Source organism: Haliaeetus albicilla, chromosome 19, assembly GCF_947461875.1.
Source record: "Haliaeetus albicilla chromosome 19, bHalAlb1.1, whole genome shotgun sequence".
Taxonomy (NCBI): domain Eukaryota; kingdom Metazoa; phylum Chordata; class Aves; order Accipitriformes; family Accipitridae; genus Haliaeetus; species Haliaeetus albicilla.
The window spans coordinates 7,093,349-7,112,356 of NC_091501.1; the positions used below are offsets into that span (position 1 = coordinate 7,093,349).

The following is a 19,008-nucleotide window of genomic DNA, read 5'->3' on the forward strand; positions in this document are numbered from 1 at the left end:
TCCTTATACTTTAAGAAAGCTAGGAATAAAAAGCAATAAAAGAACAATGCACAATGCACTAAGAAATACAGTCTTTTCTTAACATGGCCTTCAAAATAACAGGATGTTACTTTTTGTGGTTGGTATATATTTTCTTGTGACTATTTCTGATCTTCACTTGAAGGAATGTGTGCCCCTTGCAGGATATCTAATCAGCAAGACATAAGTCTTGCATTTAGTCAGCACTAGATTTGGTTTTTAACATGATTGTAACTATAAACCTCTGCAAGATAACCTGAATACTGTGGAAAGCAAATCTGCCTGTGAAAAACATTTTTACTATTTTTATTTGGAAAAACTTATAAAGAAAACATGGTCTCTTTAAGTTGTGAAAAAGCTGAATTTAATGCAGTTTAAAATACACATTAAAGGAAATATCAACAGATGACTAGTCTTAAAACATCACTCCCCAAAACAGACATTTGTTTTATCTCATGGAAAATCAGCAACTGAAAATCATCAATATTTCTGCATAAACTGTGACAGACCATGGCAAATGTAATCTTCAGAGAACTTGATTGACAGCCAAGTGGTTAATGCACTAAATGGAGGTAGTGAATCAGTCCACAAAAGACCCTTTTGCCTCCAGATACTTGTAACATCTGACTTCTCAATTAGTTCCTTTCCAAGTCTTTCATTAAAGAAGTAAGTTTATAGCAGCAAATATGCTATGTCTTCACTACAGAAGCTCTCCAGGATTTCTTTTTTCTTCAGTTTTATATGTATATAATACTCATACACACACAACTGAACACCAGACAACTAGTGGTGCCCCTTCTTGGTTTCCATTCACTCCCAATGACTTTTTGATGGCTCTCCATTCCATCATTGTAGGTTAAAACACAGGCTGGAAACCTTCTGCTTTCTATTAACCAAACGGCGGTAAGATTTCTCTTTAGTAGATTGTGCATAAATGTAAATTTACTTTCTGTTCCCACTTCAGTTTTAAGCTTCCTATGACTAGCAGTGCATAAAGGGGGCAAAGGGGTAGACTTTTACAACATACATTGCAGTGATGATTAGAAAACATTTTTCAAGCAATACAGTTTAAACTTCTCCTAGGATTTGTATTTGTATACAGCATCCACTATCAGAAACATGTAGCATAGTGTTGCCATCTACTAACTGCAAATTTCAAGTCTCGAAACAAAAATGCCCGCTTCCACTCACACTTTCCTCCACAGTCCTTGCAGTTTAAGAGTCGGAATTCAGCCTTTGTGTTTTACATTGTCTTTAGACTTTCCTAACTATTTGCAAAATGTACTGTCTCAGGTTTAACACTAGTGTTACTAGTCAGACTATAACAAATGAAAAAGTATGGATATGTCCAAAAGGGAGGAGTTGTGGAAATCAAAACTCTTTGAATGACTTTCAAGTGCTTCTACAGATTGCTTCTATTACAGTATTTTTAATATATCGAACAGTATGAAAATTACAAAATACTGCAAAAAGGTAGCAAGAACATTCCTGTGAACTTTAAAATATTTTAGTGGATGTTGTTATAGATGTTGCAGAGTTAATGGCATGGGTTCTTTATACAACTTTATAAATCCCTGTCCCCCTGCAACATTTTCTGTAAGTAAAACAAAACCTAGAATATTCATATATATAAAAAATATAATTTTTTCCACTATCAGGACTCTTCATGTATTTCTGTTGATATCCTTACAGAAACTCTCTAAAAGAAAAATAAAAGAAGATCAGCTTAGGATAAATTAATTTTACAGTTCTGTGATATAAAGTACAAGGAGATAAACCAAAAAAAATGTATTTAAGTGAAATACATACTGTGAGAAATTAAAAAAAAAAAAAAAGCTTATTTTTCTTAGAGTTTGGTGGTTGTTTTTTCTGAATTAATATTTTGGCTTTCTGTGAGCACTGGTTACGACAAAAAGAGGAGAGAATCTAAAAAATCTTTCTGTTGTTGTCAAACACTAAGATTGGATTTCATGCTATTTTATAGCCTGTAATTTAAAATGTCTGCATTTCTATTTAGTTTAAAATTCCATCACTTTCTCTTATTTATTATGTTCACAATATTTTTATATATAGTTAAATTTTCAGTGTTGAACACTTTGGGACCTGTGATCTGAAGCAGACTTATCAAATAATTTAGCTACTCTGAGGACTACAGCATTGTCTGCAAATATGTATCTCCAAGGGAAGAGTTTCACTTTTGATAAAACAGATACCATCATATATGCAGATATCAGACAGTGATCGACAGGCAATAAGTACCTTCCCCCCCAAATGGTAAATTTAATGACGCATGCACTTCTGAATGGTACTTCAATATTTTTGTCAGTTTTAGAAGGCAATTATATGCCTTTGAGATAATGCATTATGTAACTTTGAACAACTACTTTTTTAAAAAAAGCATTTTGCTCTGCAGAACCCAGCTTTTTTTTTTTAATAAGGGAAGCCCTACAGCCATGGTCTATTCAGTACTATCAATCAAAAGTAAACAGGGATAGAAATGTTTGCTATCAGTCAGCAAAATATATGTTAACTCTGAATCCTTAGCTGAAAATTGATTTCTGTATATGTTATGAAAGTTATGTACAGATTATATGTAAGTATTAACCACTTGCAAGCTGAGCAAGCATGTAAGTGAAAATGCAAGTAAATTAATTACATGATCTGATGTCAAATTTGGTTTTATGCCAGAAGACTTAGAGGGTTCTCACTATTCTTCCTCCCTTCCCACTTCCACGAATTCTGGATATCATTTCCAGCAATTTATCACAGCATCAGTTGGCTCACATATGTGATCTTGATTGTTAGTTCTACAGTTATGCAAGTGCTTGGATCTGTTTTTTGACTTTCTAGGACTTGTGTGAGGCAATGGTACATATGAAAGACTTATATATGGGGTATGACATCTACAGTGATTACAACTGAGTTCATCTTTGTAAATATGGTACAAAACAACAGTTCTCAGTCTTTTTTACCTTAAGCTCTCTACTCCAGTCTTACAAATATCCCACTACTTTACGGTGAAAATAAACATACAGAGGTCTGAGAAGGGTAAGGAGGCCATGATCCTTCTAACACCTACAGTAATACCCAGGAGGTTTTGCCCTCAAATCTCCACAAGGCACTTGCCATGAGCAATGTGTTTTGTTTTTTTTTTTACAAGTTCTTTTGCCAAAGTTAAGCCTCACACATTGGTATTTTCAACATTTTACAGCCCTGTACTGAACAAAAACCCCATGAAACACTGCAGCTAGAGCATGCTGTGTAAACAAGAGTTGGTGAGGCAAAGCTTGGGAAAGTAAGTTCAAGGCATGCCTTTCACACTTCATATAAAAGTGTTCTCTTTTTAACTAATCTAATATATTCTCTTCCTTAAAGTCAGGCTTGAAGCATCACCAGATCCAGCTACCCAAACCAGAAGGTTTTCATGTCAATCCTTTTCAAAAAGTATTTGATATTCTTCACATTGTGAGAGAACATATATCAAAATTGTAACTTTTAAAAAGAAAGGAAACATCTATGGTTGAAATGCATTGGATTATTATATAAAATCCCTCAGGTAGAAAGAAATGCAGGTTTAGTTGCATCATTTATTTTGGTATTATGTCACTTTTAGAGTGCCTCTTTCTACAAAACGATTGGTAAATAAGTAGAAGATATTAATTTACTGAATAATTTTCAAGACCAGACACCTATTAAACTGATTTATAAAACTGATTTTTATATTTTAAAAGGCAGGGGAAAAATATTCATTAGGTAGACAGAAATCAGTTCTGTGACTGATAAAATTTGTTTCTGTTTAGCTTTGGTTTATCTAGCTGAGATAAAGAATGGTAATTTTCTATTGCATTGGTTGTTATACAATTCATAGCACTTCTTACTCACTGCTAAAATATGTAGATACCAACCTGAAAATCTCTAATGAACGTTAAAAAGAAGAAGATAAAACCAAAGGCCACGGTCCATTCACAGATCGCACTCAAAACATGGTAAGTATAATCCTGATGAAATGAGACATAAAATGAATTTTCAGATAAAACAGCTAAACAAAATAACTGTGGAATGCTATAATAATAGACATTTCCTTCTGTAAATTCAACAAATATTCTAAGACTTATGACTCATCATCCCAATACCCTATTGACTAAAAATCAGTTCAGATTTAGTTTTTACAGAATGGTAAGTATATTTATCAAGGTTGCATATGTTCCATTAAGCAACATGTCTTGTGCACTAACACAAAAAATAGTAGAAGAAAACTACAATTAGCTCAAGATCAAAACACAGCTTGAATATAATTTGCACCTGAAAAAAATGTAGTTCTCATGTGAAGGATACCAAAGTGCCCAGATTCAAAACTTTACTTAGAGCCACTGAGTTCAGTAGTACTATCCCTTACTGTAAATTCTCACCATGTTTTAAAATGGAGGGCTATCCTTGTATGACAGTACCTGAGAGGACCTTTGTTTTTGAGTAGACCATCACAGAAAACCTATGTAATATGACACAAACAGAACGTAAGGCGTTTCTTAACATGCCATCAACAAATATGCCATCTGTTTCAGTAAAACCATTTTCTCATCCTTGCATCTCAAGCTAAAAAAAAACCCTCAAGAGGTAGATATTACTAAGATTATCTAACTTGTGAAGATTTATCTCACAGCTGCCTTGCCACTGTTTGGCTGAAGTACATTTGCCAAGTTTGCTTTTATTGAGCTCTTCAAGCAGGATACACTCTCTGCATTATTTAACCTGCTTTTTTAACACCTCCGTGTGGCAAAGTTTGTCCAAACAGAAAACTTACCTTTCCTAGTTATCATTCTGAGAACACTGAAATAAATTCAAATACTTGATATTGACTTTAGTATGATTCAGCTCAGACAGACAATGTTTATCACAATAGTAAAGACTAATAAAGAATGGTGAAAAAGCTGAGAAAACCAATGTTGTAAAAAAACTCAAAACTTCAGAATCAAATTGGTTCACTTCCGTTTTACGTGTGAAGTTCATTTTCAAGCAATGTGACTATAAAAGGAAGTAGAATAACTCACTTCCAGAATATCTTTTTTTTATTTTTTTAACAATTTGTTCTATGTGTAAGTTTCAAATGCTTGGTTAAGATGAAAGTCTAACTCTCTGAAGATTGACCCATCCATGACAAGTTTTCTCACCCTAGCCACAGATGGTTTTCTAATGAAGAAATAACTGGAAACCAGCACTGCACAAATCAATGAGATTTCACAGTTCTGTTCATGATAATGTACTGTTTAAAGTCTCTGAAATGTTTGTAGTGCTATACACTTTTAGATAAACATAACAGCATACCCCAGATAATATGATACAGGGTAAACTGGCTACCTAATGAGATTTTACCTTTTCACCTGGAGTCCAATCAATCTTTGTCATGGATATTTTTGAAGCAAACACAATCACTGGGAAAAACACAGTGTAAAGGAAACTATAAAATTTAGTGAGTAATAGTGAAAATGTCTGCTTACAAAAAAAGACCCCATCTCCCCCTTGTGTAACACAGGAGGTCCTGAACAACCACAATATCAAATCAAAGTATTAAGAAGACAAGTAAATGAAACATATTATTGAAGGGTAACTGATAGCAGCAATCAAAACAATTTCTGCATAAATAAAGGTTTCTGCGGGTTCTTCTGAAGTACAGAGGGTAAGGGGAGACACTCCAAAACTTATATCACATTCATGATTGAGAACTGTGGGAGCAGAGGCCTGCAATGTTGGAAGGGGAACCATGCTGGTTTCCACCGGTCCACAACAGGTGCCTTGATACATCTGTACAACCTTCTTTCAGGACTGGGGCCCTCTTTAAAAGCCCTTTCACAGCTGCTGAAACCAAAAGCAGGCTGTAGCTGGCTGGCTGATGTGATGATCTGCTGCGACCACTTTTCAACACTGGCACATCACCTAAAGACCAATAAAATCAATGGGTTGACTCTAACTTCAGCAGGCTGTGGGAAAAGCCAGTGAGTGTGTTAAGTGTGTCTCTAGGGAAGGCATATAATGAAGCCAAGCGCCAACCGACATGATCAAAAGCAATGGCTTAGGCTTGAAGGAAGCCTTGTGTATGCCAACTGTATTTTATATGTCCGTATGTTAGGTTCATTTTAGAAGTGGTGCCCCCCTTCTGCAGACCATTCTCTATACCCTCCTTCAAATGAAGGAGGTTGGAAAATTGGTCTAGCTTTATTATCATATGATCTTATGAAGAACTCTGGGGCATTAGATTTAAATATACCACTGAAAGAAGAGATACAGCTTTTTAGAAGACCCTGAAATTCATCTTTATGCTATTAATAGTGTCTCAACATGCTATATGCATTATTATAGCAGAAATATTAGAGACCCCTAAGCAAAGATTGTAACCTCATTTTCATCCTTTATCAGCAATAATATCGGTTTAACTTAAAAGGAAAAACATGAAGGCAGAAAGGGAAAACCGTGGGACACACCATAAAGGATACTAGGAATGAAAGCAATGCATGATATTACAGATATGGCCATCCTTATGTGACACACAAAGTATGTGTTCCATTGTGGACAGGACTTGTAAGAGATTATGGACTGAAGTGTAATGTATACAACACCCGAGCCAAATGCTACCAAAGCTCCTATGTCATGGACACTGGGCACAGACAGCTCCTGGAAAGAGAATCAGCACAATGGTTAGCTGCTACAATTTGAAGAGTGGTAAGAATCAATGAGCCCTGAGAAGATGGTAGCCGCATTATGCGGGGCATGTACAAGCAGTGGGAAACAGTCCCTTCTCCCAACAGTCTACACAGGGAAGATGAAAGAAAATAAAGAGTAGCTCAGAAAGGTAAGCTAACCATGTCCAAAGCCACCAGGTCAAAGTCCTTTCCCATATTCACATAAAAACATAGATCAATTTTAGTGCTGTTCAACAGTTGGTCTATTACCAATTAACGTTTCCACAAACAGAAACTGGCTCATGTTTTTCTTAAAAGGTTCTTATACCTCTTTTTTCCCTTTACCCTGCCAAATATTTTCATCCTTTTGCACTGAAAGTCTAACCTGCATTTGTGTGACCATACTCTAACAGTAAAGTTTCACTGGAGCTGTTCTAAATAGCAACTGCTATAGCTCCATCCCCCACCCTCCAGTGGCCAGCCATAATGCTCCAGGAAATAAGTCAGCAGAAAATTAGTTATATATTAAAAAAAAAAAAATGTTGCCTAAAATAAACTCTTGATATGAAGGCCTTACACTGTCAGTCTCTTGAATTATTCAGCCCTCTTACTCTTCCCCACATCATCAGCCAGTTTTATTCAAGTTCCGCAACAGGTGAAAGTGTGTTTAAAATTCCAGTATCACTACATATGGCCTATATTTTTTTAATACCCTACCTATGGAAGATTCTTTCCTTTAAAACACAAACAAGTAGAATATCCAGTAACAAAACAGATGAAGATTCCAGAGAAATTATTGTATTCTAAATGTTTCAAAAAATTACAAATACAAAGTTACACCACCTTGGACTCCAATATCAGACACATAAGTTAGCTTTAAAGCTCCTTTCTGTCACCAGAGCATAGCAAAACATGTGCTGTGATCTGACCTATACAGTTCTATTTTAGTGATTCATGAAAACAAATCTATATCCTTTCATTACATATTTTAACATCCTTCCTGCCTGGAGGCCACTGTTTTCTTTGTCTTGTAGTGGTGATTATGTTCACATGCTCTTTTAAATTCTTTTTCTCCATGCTTTTCTTTCTACTTATTCCCTTCTATCTCTGTGACACATTAAGTTTTGTCAGATTTTAAAGCATGTTCCTCACACAGGTATTTAAGTGCCATCTCACCTATACTTGCATTTTCTTCTCCTCTGTCCCACTTTTTGCCTTCCATATAGGAATGACAGAATTTGGTATGGAAAGCATTAAGCAAGCCTAACTGTTGACTTTTGCGTTTAGCCCCATACACAATATACACAGCTTTTCTAACATGGCTCTCATGATTGCTCCTATGGAACTGCCACAGCTTCCCTAAAAAGCCCGTCACACTCAACCCCTACAGAACCTGGGAAATGTTGCTACATTTGCTAAGGTAAGCCTCCTAAGCTTCCTAGTCAAAGCCAGGAAGATCGCTCTTTAATCATGTGTAACATTTAACAGGCAAAAATATACCTGCTAACACTTAGGGTTTCACTTTGCCTTATTCATTAAGGGCTACAGGATTTTTCCTTCCATATCCAATTATCTTCTTAAAGCTAGTCCTTCACTGTCTTTCATTTCTGTATTTCAAGCATTGTGTTATTTAAAACAAAGAACAAACACCTTATTCATGACCATTACTTATTTTCTCAGAAACTCTTTTGCTTTTAGAGGACACACGCCTAGTGTTTTCTCCCACCCTGTTCCTCACTTAAGTGTGCAGAGACCAGTACCATTAAAACCCCATGCTACTTACCATATGTTACCTTGAAGCAAAAAGGGTGAAAAAAATTTCCTTATAACTAATTATGCTAGTTAAAAGACTCACCACAAGTGGTGCTAGATTCGAGTAAATAAAAGCAAACCTTAAATATTTCCAGTATAATTTCATACCAAAGCTTTTTTAACAAACCAGGTATTTTACTCTGGGGAAAGAGAAAATGAACTGATGCCCAATAGTGGCAATCAGCTCTACTACAGTACTCAAGTACGGTGTTAGCTCACCTGCTGGGGAAAAATAAATGTTAAGAAACAAACAGGTAGTGCACATGAATGTGAATTTTCTGCATGACCCACTGATTAGAAGGACTAGACTGCTAAAGAAATAACTTCTAATTCCAGCTTTGCTTTGGTCTCCTGACCTGAAACAATCACCTGACCTTGAGCAAATATCACAGCCTCTTCGTATCTCAGTTATTCTACTGGTAAATGGGGATAAGAGTGTACTGTTCACTAGTTGTACATTAGTTAAAAGACTGAAGACTTGCAAGCCACTATTTCCATCTTCCTGGGCAATTAAGCATGCTCAAAAATCTGCTAGATCAGATTCTTAGCTAGATTAGATCCTTACTGTGTTCTGAACCCTTCCTACAAACAGCACTGAACATGGAAAGTAAGGTCAAAGCAGAGGAAAAAGAAATTAGGTGAGGAAGGAGTTTATGAACAGGCAATAAGACACAACAGAGATTAGGTAAGAACCAATGTTATAACTGTCAAGGGGCCCCTTTGGAAACTTTAGGATCCCTGACTTCCTAAATTATTTTGCTTCCCTGACTCTCCTAAATTATTTTGCACTCCTGATTTGACTTTTCCTTATTGAAGCTGAGTTTGTTTCCTATTTCAGTCAAGCAACACTGCTCCTCATCATCTAACTTTTTTTGTGCCACATATAAATCTAATCAATAAGAGTACAGATATTTAGAAGTAGAATAGCATGCTTAGAATAGACCACAGCACCTGTAGTGTTTGCAATCCACATGCACTGCCCGGAGGAGCAAGATATCAGCCTAAGGCAGAGTTTTTTGTCTGAAAATACCATGTCAATTACATGCAAAATTGTACTGGCTGCTGAAGCCGTGACAATCTTTATTTTCAATTTCTCTGTATGTTGTCAGGTCACTCCATGAGCACAACAGTATTTACCAAAATGTTCCCCAAGGTAGACCATCCTTTAAAAGAAATCAGCTGTTTCAACAGATTTAAAGGCAATATCTCACTACCTGCCAATTAAACTTGACTTGACTCTCAGCTGAATTTTTCAGTGCAATTGTCTTAATCCTTCTTTGTGTCAGAATCTACCCTATTACATGCTTCCTCACTAGAAAAGGTGAAAAGAATAATCTGACTCAATATTTTCCTCTCTACTGAATTTTCTTTCACTGAGGGCTGGACTTCTATTCATAATGAGATGTCTTACCCTTTCTGGCAAAGTAAGTGGTAATTCTACATGTCTCTATCAAAAGACTTAACGTGTTGTTATGCCATCTCCTACAGACTCAAAATAATGGGCTAATATTGTGCTCAATGTTCTACCCTGTCAGATAAGTCTAGTTTATTCTGTAGGAAATGTTGCTAGTGTGTGTGCCATCATTCAGGTAAAAATACAGGTGGTTTTGCTAGTCTGACTTATTCTGCCCTACCTGACTGTAAGCAAACTAAACTACAAATAGCAAGCTTTTTTATAGTAAAAATTTTACAGCAAAAGCATCTATATTAAGTTGTTTCCTAGTACAGACATGTTACAAGACAAGCCCACACAAACCCCCTTACTGACGTAACTCTACAAGCAAAAAATCTAGTATATAGGGAGAAAGCAAATCTGTGTTTTTAAAGCTACTGAAAAAAGGCAGGAGCAAGAAAGACATTCTTACTCCATTTGCCAAATATCCACACTGGGATAATGTTAACCATTCTTATCTATTTGGTTTTTTACCTTGTAAAACAACTTCAGTTTCATTTATGATACGAAATTTAGTCATACCTGAAAAGTTGCAACTATGCCCATTCCAATACAGCCCATCAATCCAATACATAATGAAAACATGTTGCATGAAGACCTAACAAAGTGCGATGACTCATTTTGCTTCTCTATTAATAAATACCTGATGTACATTGTGATTACACCTGAAAAACAAAAAATACATATTTTGTTCAATGATCATGTGTTGCTTACATTTTAACACCTTGCCCTGTAACACATTAGCATACAGAGTAAAATTATAAGCATAATACAATACATAACACTGCCTTTAAGTTTGCTGAGATGAAGAAAGGCAGTGAATTTCAGATGTATTACTTTCAGATAGAACTGTCTTAACATGATCTTAGTCTTAACGTCGCACATTAATGCTTTCTAGAAATAACCACACATCACTTCAAGAAAAACACTAATTTAAATCCCATTCACCTGTGTGTTTTAGGCACAAAGGCACTGGTATTCCACATTAGGAATAGATGTTACAGGGAGATGAACCGTAAGCTGGAAGTGGGAGAATTTATTCTGCTCTGATATGCAGTCTTTTAACACAACTACATCTCCTTATAATGGATGCCCTGAAGAATTAATACATTTTTGCAGAGTGTAAACAGAAGAAAATATAACTAGCTGTGTATCCAGAAAATATTTTCAAAGCTTTTGGGCCAATTCTGGCTGCTCTTTAGTACAACAGCATCCCCAAACCACTACACACAGATTTTATTCCAGCCTATGTGACCCCAATATGCAGTTCACTCCTGACAAACATCTCTACTGAATTAGAAGTTTGTGGTTCATCAGGATATAGTAAGCTGTAGACTGGATTCCACAGTTCAATAACACAGAACATAGTTTCAATCTATCCACAGCTGGAAAAATAAATCAGCTAACTTTGCCCAGGCACTGTGAGGTTACATGAAACACAATAAGATAGTGTGACTGAATGAGGCTCTTAAAAAAAGGTAAAATTTGTGATTTTTTACTTTGCATGAAGGCCATCATGGACTACATGTATACAAAGGTACACAGCTCTTGATCCTCCATCCCCTAGAAGTGAATAGAAAATGCCAAACCTCCTGATTTGAGGCCAGTAGACATTTAGTAGAGGAGTAGGTATCTTGCAGAGGAAACCCAGTGTTGCTTCAACACTGTTCTTCCCTCTGCTGCAGCATCCTAGACCCTAATGTCTCCCTACATCAAGGATACAGTTTTTGCAAAGTAATTATGCCATCTTTCTTCCACTTTTTATTTCCAGCTGCATTGACTACTTTGCACTTATGAGGTGCTCTTAAGAGACAGAAGTGCCTCTAAGCCTGCACTTCCTGACCCTAAGGACCTAGCCCTCTAGGTATTACTTCCATCTACCTGATACTACCATTGACTGTGGAGTACTTTTTCTGTAGAATATTGTATGGACTGCAATGTAAGCAGACAGCTTTTGCTAGTTTTCATTTCTTCTCTGTGTTCAAACCAAGTACCTTATACATACCTAAAAGTGCTGAAATATTAATCATAAAACCAAAGATACCACTCTCTGGAGGTTTAGTTCCGGTGTCGCTAAAGCAGGAAGAGAAAGAAATTAAAAGTTAATTGAGATCTGTGAAACATAAATGAGATGTACACATGAAACCCCAAGAGAAATGTAACTTGTGTGAATTGCTGCTATGCGCGTAAGACATTTAAACCTATAAATTGGAATGTCATCTGCTGCACACTTAAGCTCCATTTGTAGTACTAAATCATTCTTTTCAGAAAGAAATCGTATTTTTAGAGCATACTATTTGAAATATATTTCTTCCTTTTCTGTATGTAATATGCAGAGATTTGACAGGGTGATACTTTGCTTATGAACGGCATAAATGATTACATAAATGACATTTCTTTTATCTGCTAAATTAACACTGAGATAGAGTAAAACATACCTAACGGCATTCAGTATCCTAAGATGTGAGACAATTGGGCTTAATTTCCTCATTTGTTAGAAAGGACTTTACTCCAGGAGAGCAACTGCATTCCAATGCCCAGGAACATTCCTAGCCACTGTTTAATTTACTATTGTAGATATAGCTTAAGAGTACTCTAGGCCCAAGGTGTTTAAGTCACTTCTGCTGAAGCAATTCACATTTATAGAGGCTAATTAGAAGTTCACTGGGACAGACAGGCGGAGCATGAGAATATCTACAGAATTTATATGCATACATACATGCATAGATATATATATATGAAAAACATCATATATACAAAATATACGTTATGTAGAAAATGGAATACCTTCATCATAGAATCCTTTTCCCTCTTTTCCCTACATATGTGCAAACACCCACCTTGGAGAATGCCCTTTCCTCTCAGGAAGGACATACTCCTGGGGGTATGTGGGTTCAAGTTCCCTCAAGCATGACTCTTTTACACAAGGTGGGTGCTCTGTAAAAAGAAAGATACTGTGATGTTGTCACCGCTTTATGCTATTTTTTTTTGTCTAACACACAACCAGTTGATATCTATTTGATCAGGCTCTGTTGGTCAAGCCAATGGAAAACATGTAGTTCATAAATCTTTACATAATTTGGGTGTGAGCTGAGTTTTCAGCTACTCAGCAGTACCAAGAGGCACAATTGCGTATGTAAACAGAGGCACCCGAGGAACTCTACTGTCAGAAATGTAAACATGTAAGGATTTTAGCTAATGCCAAAGTTCAGTGGAAACTCAGCAAAGATTCTGAGAACAAAACTTTCTCTTAGGTGTATGATGGGACAAGTAGGTACTAGCGAGAGCGTTTTTTTATGTGATTCAAGAAGATGAATACTCTTCATTCCAACAGTGAGGCTGGATTAGTTTTCAGTGCTAAACTTCTGAACCTACCATTGAGTGCAGCGAAAATGACAGGTGCTCAGCACGAATGCCTGTGCTATTAACACCCAAAAGGGAAAGCACTCTCTACATAAGTAATCATTCTTAAAGTTTTTGACAGTTTTGCTAAGTTCAAGCCAGAAGAGTATCACCATATCAAAAGACTTAATCTTTCAGAAATTAATATTTACTCTCACACCCCTTCTTGTTACAGAAGAATTTGTGCAATCAGTTGCTAAGATGATTTATCAAGAACAGGAGGAAGCTTAGGGTGAAGGGAGAATCCTTTTCTATGAAAAGCTGATGCAAAAAATAGAGAAAAATCTTGTATTTCTTTTGACTGGTTCCAAATTCTCAGACAGCAAAAGCTTGGATCAGGCTTTTAGACAAGTTTTTACAACTTCTCAGGCATTAAGAATCCCTATTCATCTGTATCTTCTTTTTGTAATGCTTTCTGAAGACTTGTTCCATCTTGTACTCTGTTTTTCTTTGATAGTGGAATTGATGAAAATGGTACAGTAACTCTCGTTTTTTTGTTTGACACTTCTGAAAATCATCTAAATCCATGCTTCATTTATCCCATTTTTTAACCTTGAACTTCACATCTTTTCCTCATGTTTCTGGAGTGTTTTCATTAATACAATAAAGGACTCCATTTAAAAAGTTGGCCACTTATGACAATCTTGAAGAACTTTTGCAAACGAGAAGCTGCTCTATGCTAAGTACAGGACTGTGATCACTTCAAAGCTTTTGAAGGACTTTAGGTGAGAAGAGAACGGAATCGGCACATGCAAAGAAAGCCATTTGAAGTTCTTGGAACACTTCACATCATAAGAGCAATCCAAATAACCTGAAATTGCACTGAACTTCATTCATTTTTTAATTAAAGCTTTTCTCAAGCTAAAGCTTTATAGGTGAATTTTGCTATTGTTGATTTTTAAACTAAATAATCTTGGATGTATGCTTTCAAGAAATTTCACACCAAGAGTACTATATCATATCTACAATGTATTTACAAAGTACTGCATGGACTTTTAAGGACATAATCTTTTTAATGCCATATTTAGCACTAAAAATCCTTGAAGCTAAATGAAGACTTAAGTACATTTTTGTTTTACTTCTGGTCTGCTGCTTTGGAAAAAGAAAAAAAAGTATTTGTGACAGTTACTTTCTTTTCATGAAAAAGAAAAAAGCAAATGGTACATATGAAAAGAAGACATGTGCTCACTTATTTGAAGTGGTGCACAGGGGAGCACAACCACCATGGAAAAGACAAGGAACCCTGTATGAAAATGACAGCATTTGTGTCACCATCTCATGCAGTAGAATTCTACAAACAGTCTAACAGTCTTCAGAAGAGTGGAAAGAGAAGGTAGTGGAGACAGGGAATAAATATTTTAGGGGCAAAAGACTCATCATCATCAAATTTTCTTCATAGCCATCATAAACTATTTATCTCCAAACTGAAGTCCCAAATTTTTAAAGCAGGAAGATTATATTCAGCCTACAGGAATTCTGATTGATCCAGAGGTACTAACTAGCAGCAAATACCTTAAGGAAAATTCTCTTTACTCTTTCACTGAGAATTCAAACCACCAAACAGCCACCCCAGCACATCCAAATTAGTTTGGATTTTGAGTAGTATGAGCAAAAGAACTAATTTGGGCACAACCTTATCATCTTTTAGGCCTCAGCTGCTAGAAAACACAAAATCATATTCATTTTTATCTACCCAGAAATGTATTCATATGGTTTACTTGATGAGACATTAGCACAGTTTCAATGACAAATTTAGATGTGGTTTTTCTCTCACTGTGACAGCTGTTACATGGTAAACAAATAAAATAATTTACAAGTTACCTCAAGGCATACACAGGGTACTTGAGGAATATAAATAAGACTTACAAAAATGTTAAACTAAAATTTGTCAATATTTTTCTCCTTCATGTAACTGAAATTTCCTGATACAAGCTCTATTTAATTTTTATTGCTTATTTTAAGATATTGCACAACTGAAAAGTTGCAACATTCTTCCTCTTTCTTTTTTATCACTCCAAGTTTCACTTGATCACATTCTTAATCCCATGATTCAGCTTCTTAGGCTAAAGCAATGACCTGCAAAATAAGAATAGGAACTATGGTATGACTATTGGCCTGAGTACTTAGAAGGAATCATCATATTACTCCCAAGTGCACCTTCTACAAAGACGATATGCTTAGACCATATACCATTAGAATTATTACAGACTGTTCACCAACAGTCAATGTACATCCTTAGTCCAAATGTTGTGTTAAAAGGATGTAAACTAAAAAAGACATCTGTCTTTTAAAAAACTTTACTAGCAAATGTAGAGGGCCTGAAATGTAAGCAGGTTCATTTTGTTTTTTTTAATCCCTGACACAGCCTCATATGTCTTGGGTTTTTTTAGGGTATGTGGACATTTCTTGTGATTCTTTAGTTAAAGGATAAGAATGATTTTTTCAGTGAGATGTTCAGTTAGATTGAGATAACTATGGCAGCTGTGATACATTCATCAGAGTTATACAGCTGTGACTTGTACGTTTGGTCTTTTTAAAAAGAATGACACTTACGATTGTGATATCTGGGCTGTCAAAAATTTGACTGCAAACACAATAATACAGAAAAAAAACCATCCTGTTCTCTCATCTATTTTATTTAAGGACATGGCTTCAACATAAGAAACAACATTTGTCAAATTTCTTCCTAAAGGACCTCAAAATCCTTCTGAGCACAAACCATGTACTGAGTGTGGACCCAGTTATATCAAATGGTTTATTTTTCTTAGTTAATAATGGATAAATCGCACTGGTTACAAGCGCTTTTGTGTCAGTAAAACTGTGTATGTAATCAAGGAAGAGCATGAGTATAACCACAATTGTTAAGGCAGTAGGGCATTTGTGCCTATACAAGAACAAGGCTTTACAAGAGCCGAGTCCAGATTTGGGCAGATAATCTTAAAAAGTTTTGCTAACATAAGCATGAAGCCCAACTTTCTTTGGCTCAATTTGAATGAAGCTCAACATTCTTGTGGCTTGCAGTGTCATTTGCACCATCTCACTTGCTTATGATGACAGACCTTAATTTTCAATCAAATTTATGTGTATGTACAAATTGGGTTAGCAGTCTTCGGAAATTATGCACGTCCATGAAGACCTTCAAGAAATTAGGTCTAGATGTATCTTGAAAGATGTATTTGAAAATCTTTTTTAGATCTTTTATGTATCAGAGACCACTCTTGGATTTCTGGATTACCTTTAATCTATTAAGAGCTAAATACTAGTAATTTCACAGCTCAGATTTAAATGTTCACATAAGCAATGTATAAACAATGATTTATACAGAATTGCACTTAAATGACTAAGGTTATAGAAAAGTGATGCCAGTCATCTCTCGGGGAGCCTTTTGCACTCATTGTTCCTATGCTGAAATTTTAAAAATACATGTTTGTAGAGGTGTGTGTCCTACAAAAGCTATTGTAGGGCTTCGAGTCCTGTCACCATCTGGTGCACTTTGGCCCAGTTCTGGAGTTACACAAACAAAACTGCATTTCCACTCCTTACTCCCTAAGTTTTGCTAGCATCGGGCCTGCGGCACACTTCGGCTCCAGCAGAAAACTGTTTCGGATCCTTTCTACCACGTCCGCCAGCGTTTGGGTCCTGCGGCTTCTCAGAGAGGCCTGGGTGCTAGAGGTGTGGTGGGTGACAGGAGCGCCCAGCGGGTCCCCGCTCTGCCTCCCCTCACGGCGGGGGGGGGCCCTCTCACCGTCGCCTCTCCTCCTCCGGTGAACCCCACACCCGGCCCCAGCCGCGGGGGGAAGGAGCCGCGGAGCCGGCGGCGAGGGAGCCCCTCAGAACCCCCGGGCTAAGCCGCCGCCTCACAGCCCGGGCGTCACCCCCCGCCCGCGCCCCGCCGGCACCTCAGCCGCTTCCCGCCGCTTCCCGCCTCACCTGATGTAGGGGACGAGGGGCTCGACGTGCCCCGCCAGCACGGCGATCGCATAGGAGATGATGAAGGCGGCCGAGGACCAGCTGACGAGCAAAGCGGGGACGAAAGCCACGCCGGGCATGTAGCACAGCATCGCCGGCGGCTGCCCTGCCCGAGGCATCAGCGGTTGGGGCGGGAGTGCCCGGCCGGGCTCCGTGGCGGCGACCTGATGTCGCGGACCGTGACTGAAGACTTGCGGGACGCGCACACACCCCCACCCCGCGGCCGGTGTCCACCCGCCCGCCCCACGCGTGTCTGTCTGCCCCCCGCCAGGCAGCGGCGCTGCCAACCTCCGACAGCCCCGGGGATCCCCCCCCCGCCGCCCGCAGCCTTCCCTTCGCTTTCGTTTCTCCTCAGCGTTCCCCCCTCCACGCCTCCCCGCCGCGGCGGGCAGCGCTCGCTCCCGTCCCGTCCCATCCCGTCCCGCCCCGCCCGCCTCGGCTAACCGCCGCCGACGGCTAACGGCCCCGGGCGGTGGGGAGCCAGGGGGCCGGCCGAGGTGGTCCCGTTCGGGGCTTCGGCGAGGTTCTGACGGACGGCAGAAAGTCTCCCCGCAGCCCCGGTCCCGGGGTGGCGGGGGGTCGGTCGCTGCCGGCTCTCCGGGCCGGGCACGGCCTGGTCGGGGCAGGGAGGAGGGCTGTGCTGCCGGGGGAGCGCTCGGCAGGGTCTGAGGGGGTGCCGGCGGGTTGTGGGCTCGCAGTTAGTCTTTCGAAGGAAAAGGGCTAAAAATGGAGTTTGGTGTTTGCGTGTATTGCTGTGGGCTTCGCGGGTTGTGTCGGCTGCAAGGCCAGCCCGTGGAGATCACGGCGGGGCGTCGAGGCTGGTGTGGCCGCTCCTCATGGGGACGTGGCACGGGCGCTGGGGTTGGAAGGTCTCACGGGGGTCAGTCAGGCCTGCGTGGTACGAAACTCATCCGCCTCGGACTTCCATTTCAAGCAGATAACGTAGCCTTGATTTGCAAACCTTCTGGGGGATTCACTTTTTCACGTGCTCCGAGGCAATCCATAGTTTAATTCAAAATCACGCGGTGTTACGCGGTTTTGCTTTGCTTTAACCTGAAGCCTTGGACAATCTGTCAAGGCTGGTTTTGTTTCCTTTGACAGTTCATATTTGTCTGCCTTCCAAACTAACATCGAAAATGCACTGTCACCATTCTGAAACAAAGACGAATACGTGCGTACTCCGCCTCTCTCCTTTTGTCTCCTTGAAAATTTATTGTGAGTCTTGTCTTGCTACCTTCAGTACACATTCCCTGGGGTGGAAGCGTAGTAAGTTAGAAGGTGAGTACTTTGCATGCCTTTGAAAATATTAGGAAGCGAGACAGAAAGTTAATAAAAGGACTTGGGACAGTGTACTGTGGTGTAAGTACAGAAAAGTAATGACACAAATTATTGTACCACTAAGACTGGATGTACTCTACACCCTATGCCTTTTGGCAGTAGCATGTTGCTCATGTTCTTAATGTATAATTTGAACCTAATAATTCACTGATACTTCAGGTTTACATTCGAGCATTTTTTAAAAATAAAGCCCATCCCTTTTCATATTGGCTAATACTTCTGTACTACTCTGAAAAAGAGGTATCTTAGGTATAGGGAAAGCAAATGTTTGAAAAAAAACCAAACCAAACCACAAATTCATACTTAATCTTTCCATAGGTTATCTGTCTTCTAGTAATTTTG

General features: G+C 38.5%; 1 protein-coding gene across 1 annotated transcript; it reads right to left on the reverse strand.

Moving 5' to 3' along the window:
• Positions 1 to 359: 359 nt before the first annotated feature.
• DRAM1 (DNA damage regulated autophagy modulator 1) lies at positions 360 to 17,535 on the reverse strand. Its single transcript, XM_069807469.1, has 7 exons — positions 17,290 to 17,535; positions 11,963 to 12,030; positions 10,480 to 10,622; positions 6,507 to 6,684; positions 5,389 to 5,447; positions 3,924 to 4,016; positions 360 to 1,717 (listed from the first exon to the last, which is right to left on the reverse strand). Exons 1-7 carry the CDS (start codon positions 17,445 to 17,447, stop codon positions 1,673 to 1,675), a joined length of 744 nt encoding a protein of 247 aa, XP_069663570.1. The 5' UTR covers positions 17,448 to 17,535; the 3' UTR covers positions 360 to 1,672.
• Positions 17,536 to 19,008: the final 1,473 nt, after the last annotated feature.

Excerpts from the sequence above, each read along its gene's own strand:
- DRAM1 (XM_069807469.1), bottom strand. The coding sequence starts at position 17,447 with ATGCCTCGGGCAGGGCAGCCGCCGGCGATGCTGTGCTACATGCCCGGC. Across the intron at positions 4,017-5,388 it reads ATTGGACTCCAGGTGAAAAG|GATTATACTTACCATGTTTT; the intron begins GTAAAATCTCAT and ends TCATTTCATCAG. Across the intron at positions 1,718-3,923 it reads CGTTCATTAGAGATTTTCAG|AGAGTTTCTGTAAGGATATC; the intron begins GTTGGTATCTAC and ends TTTTTCTTTTAG.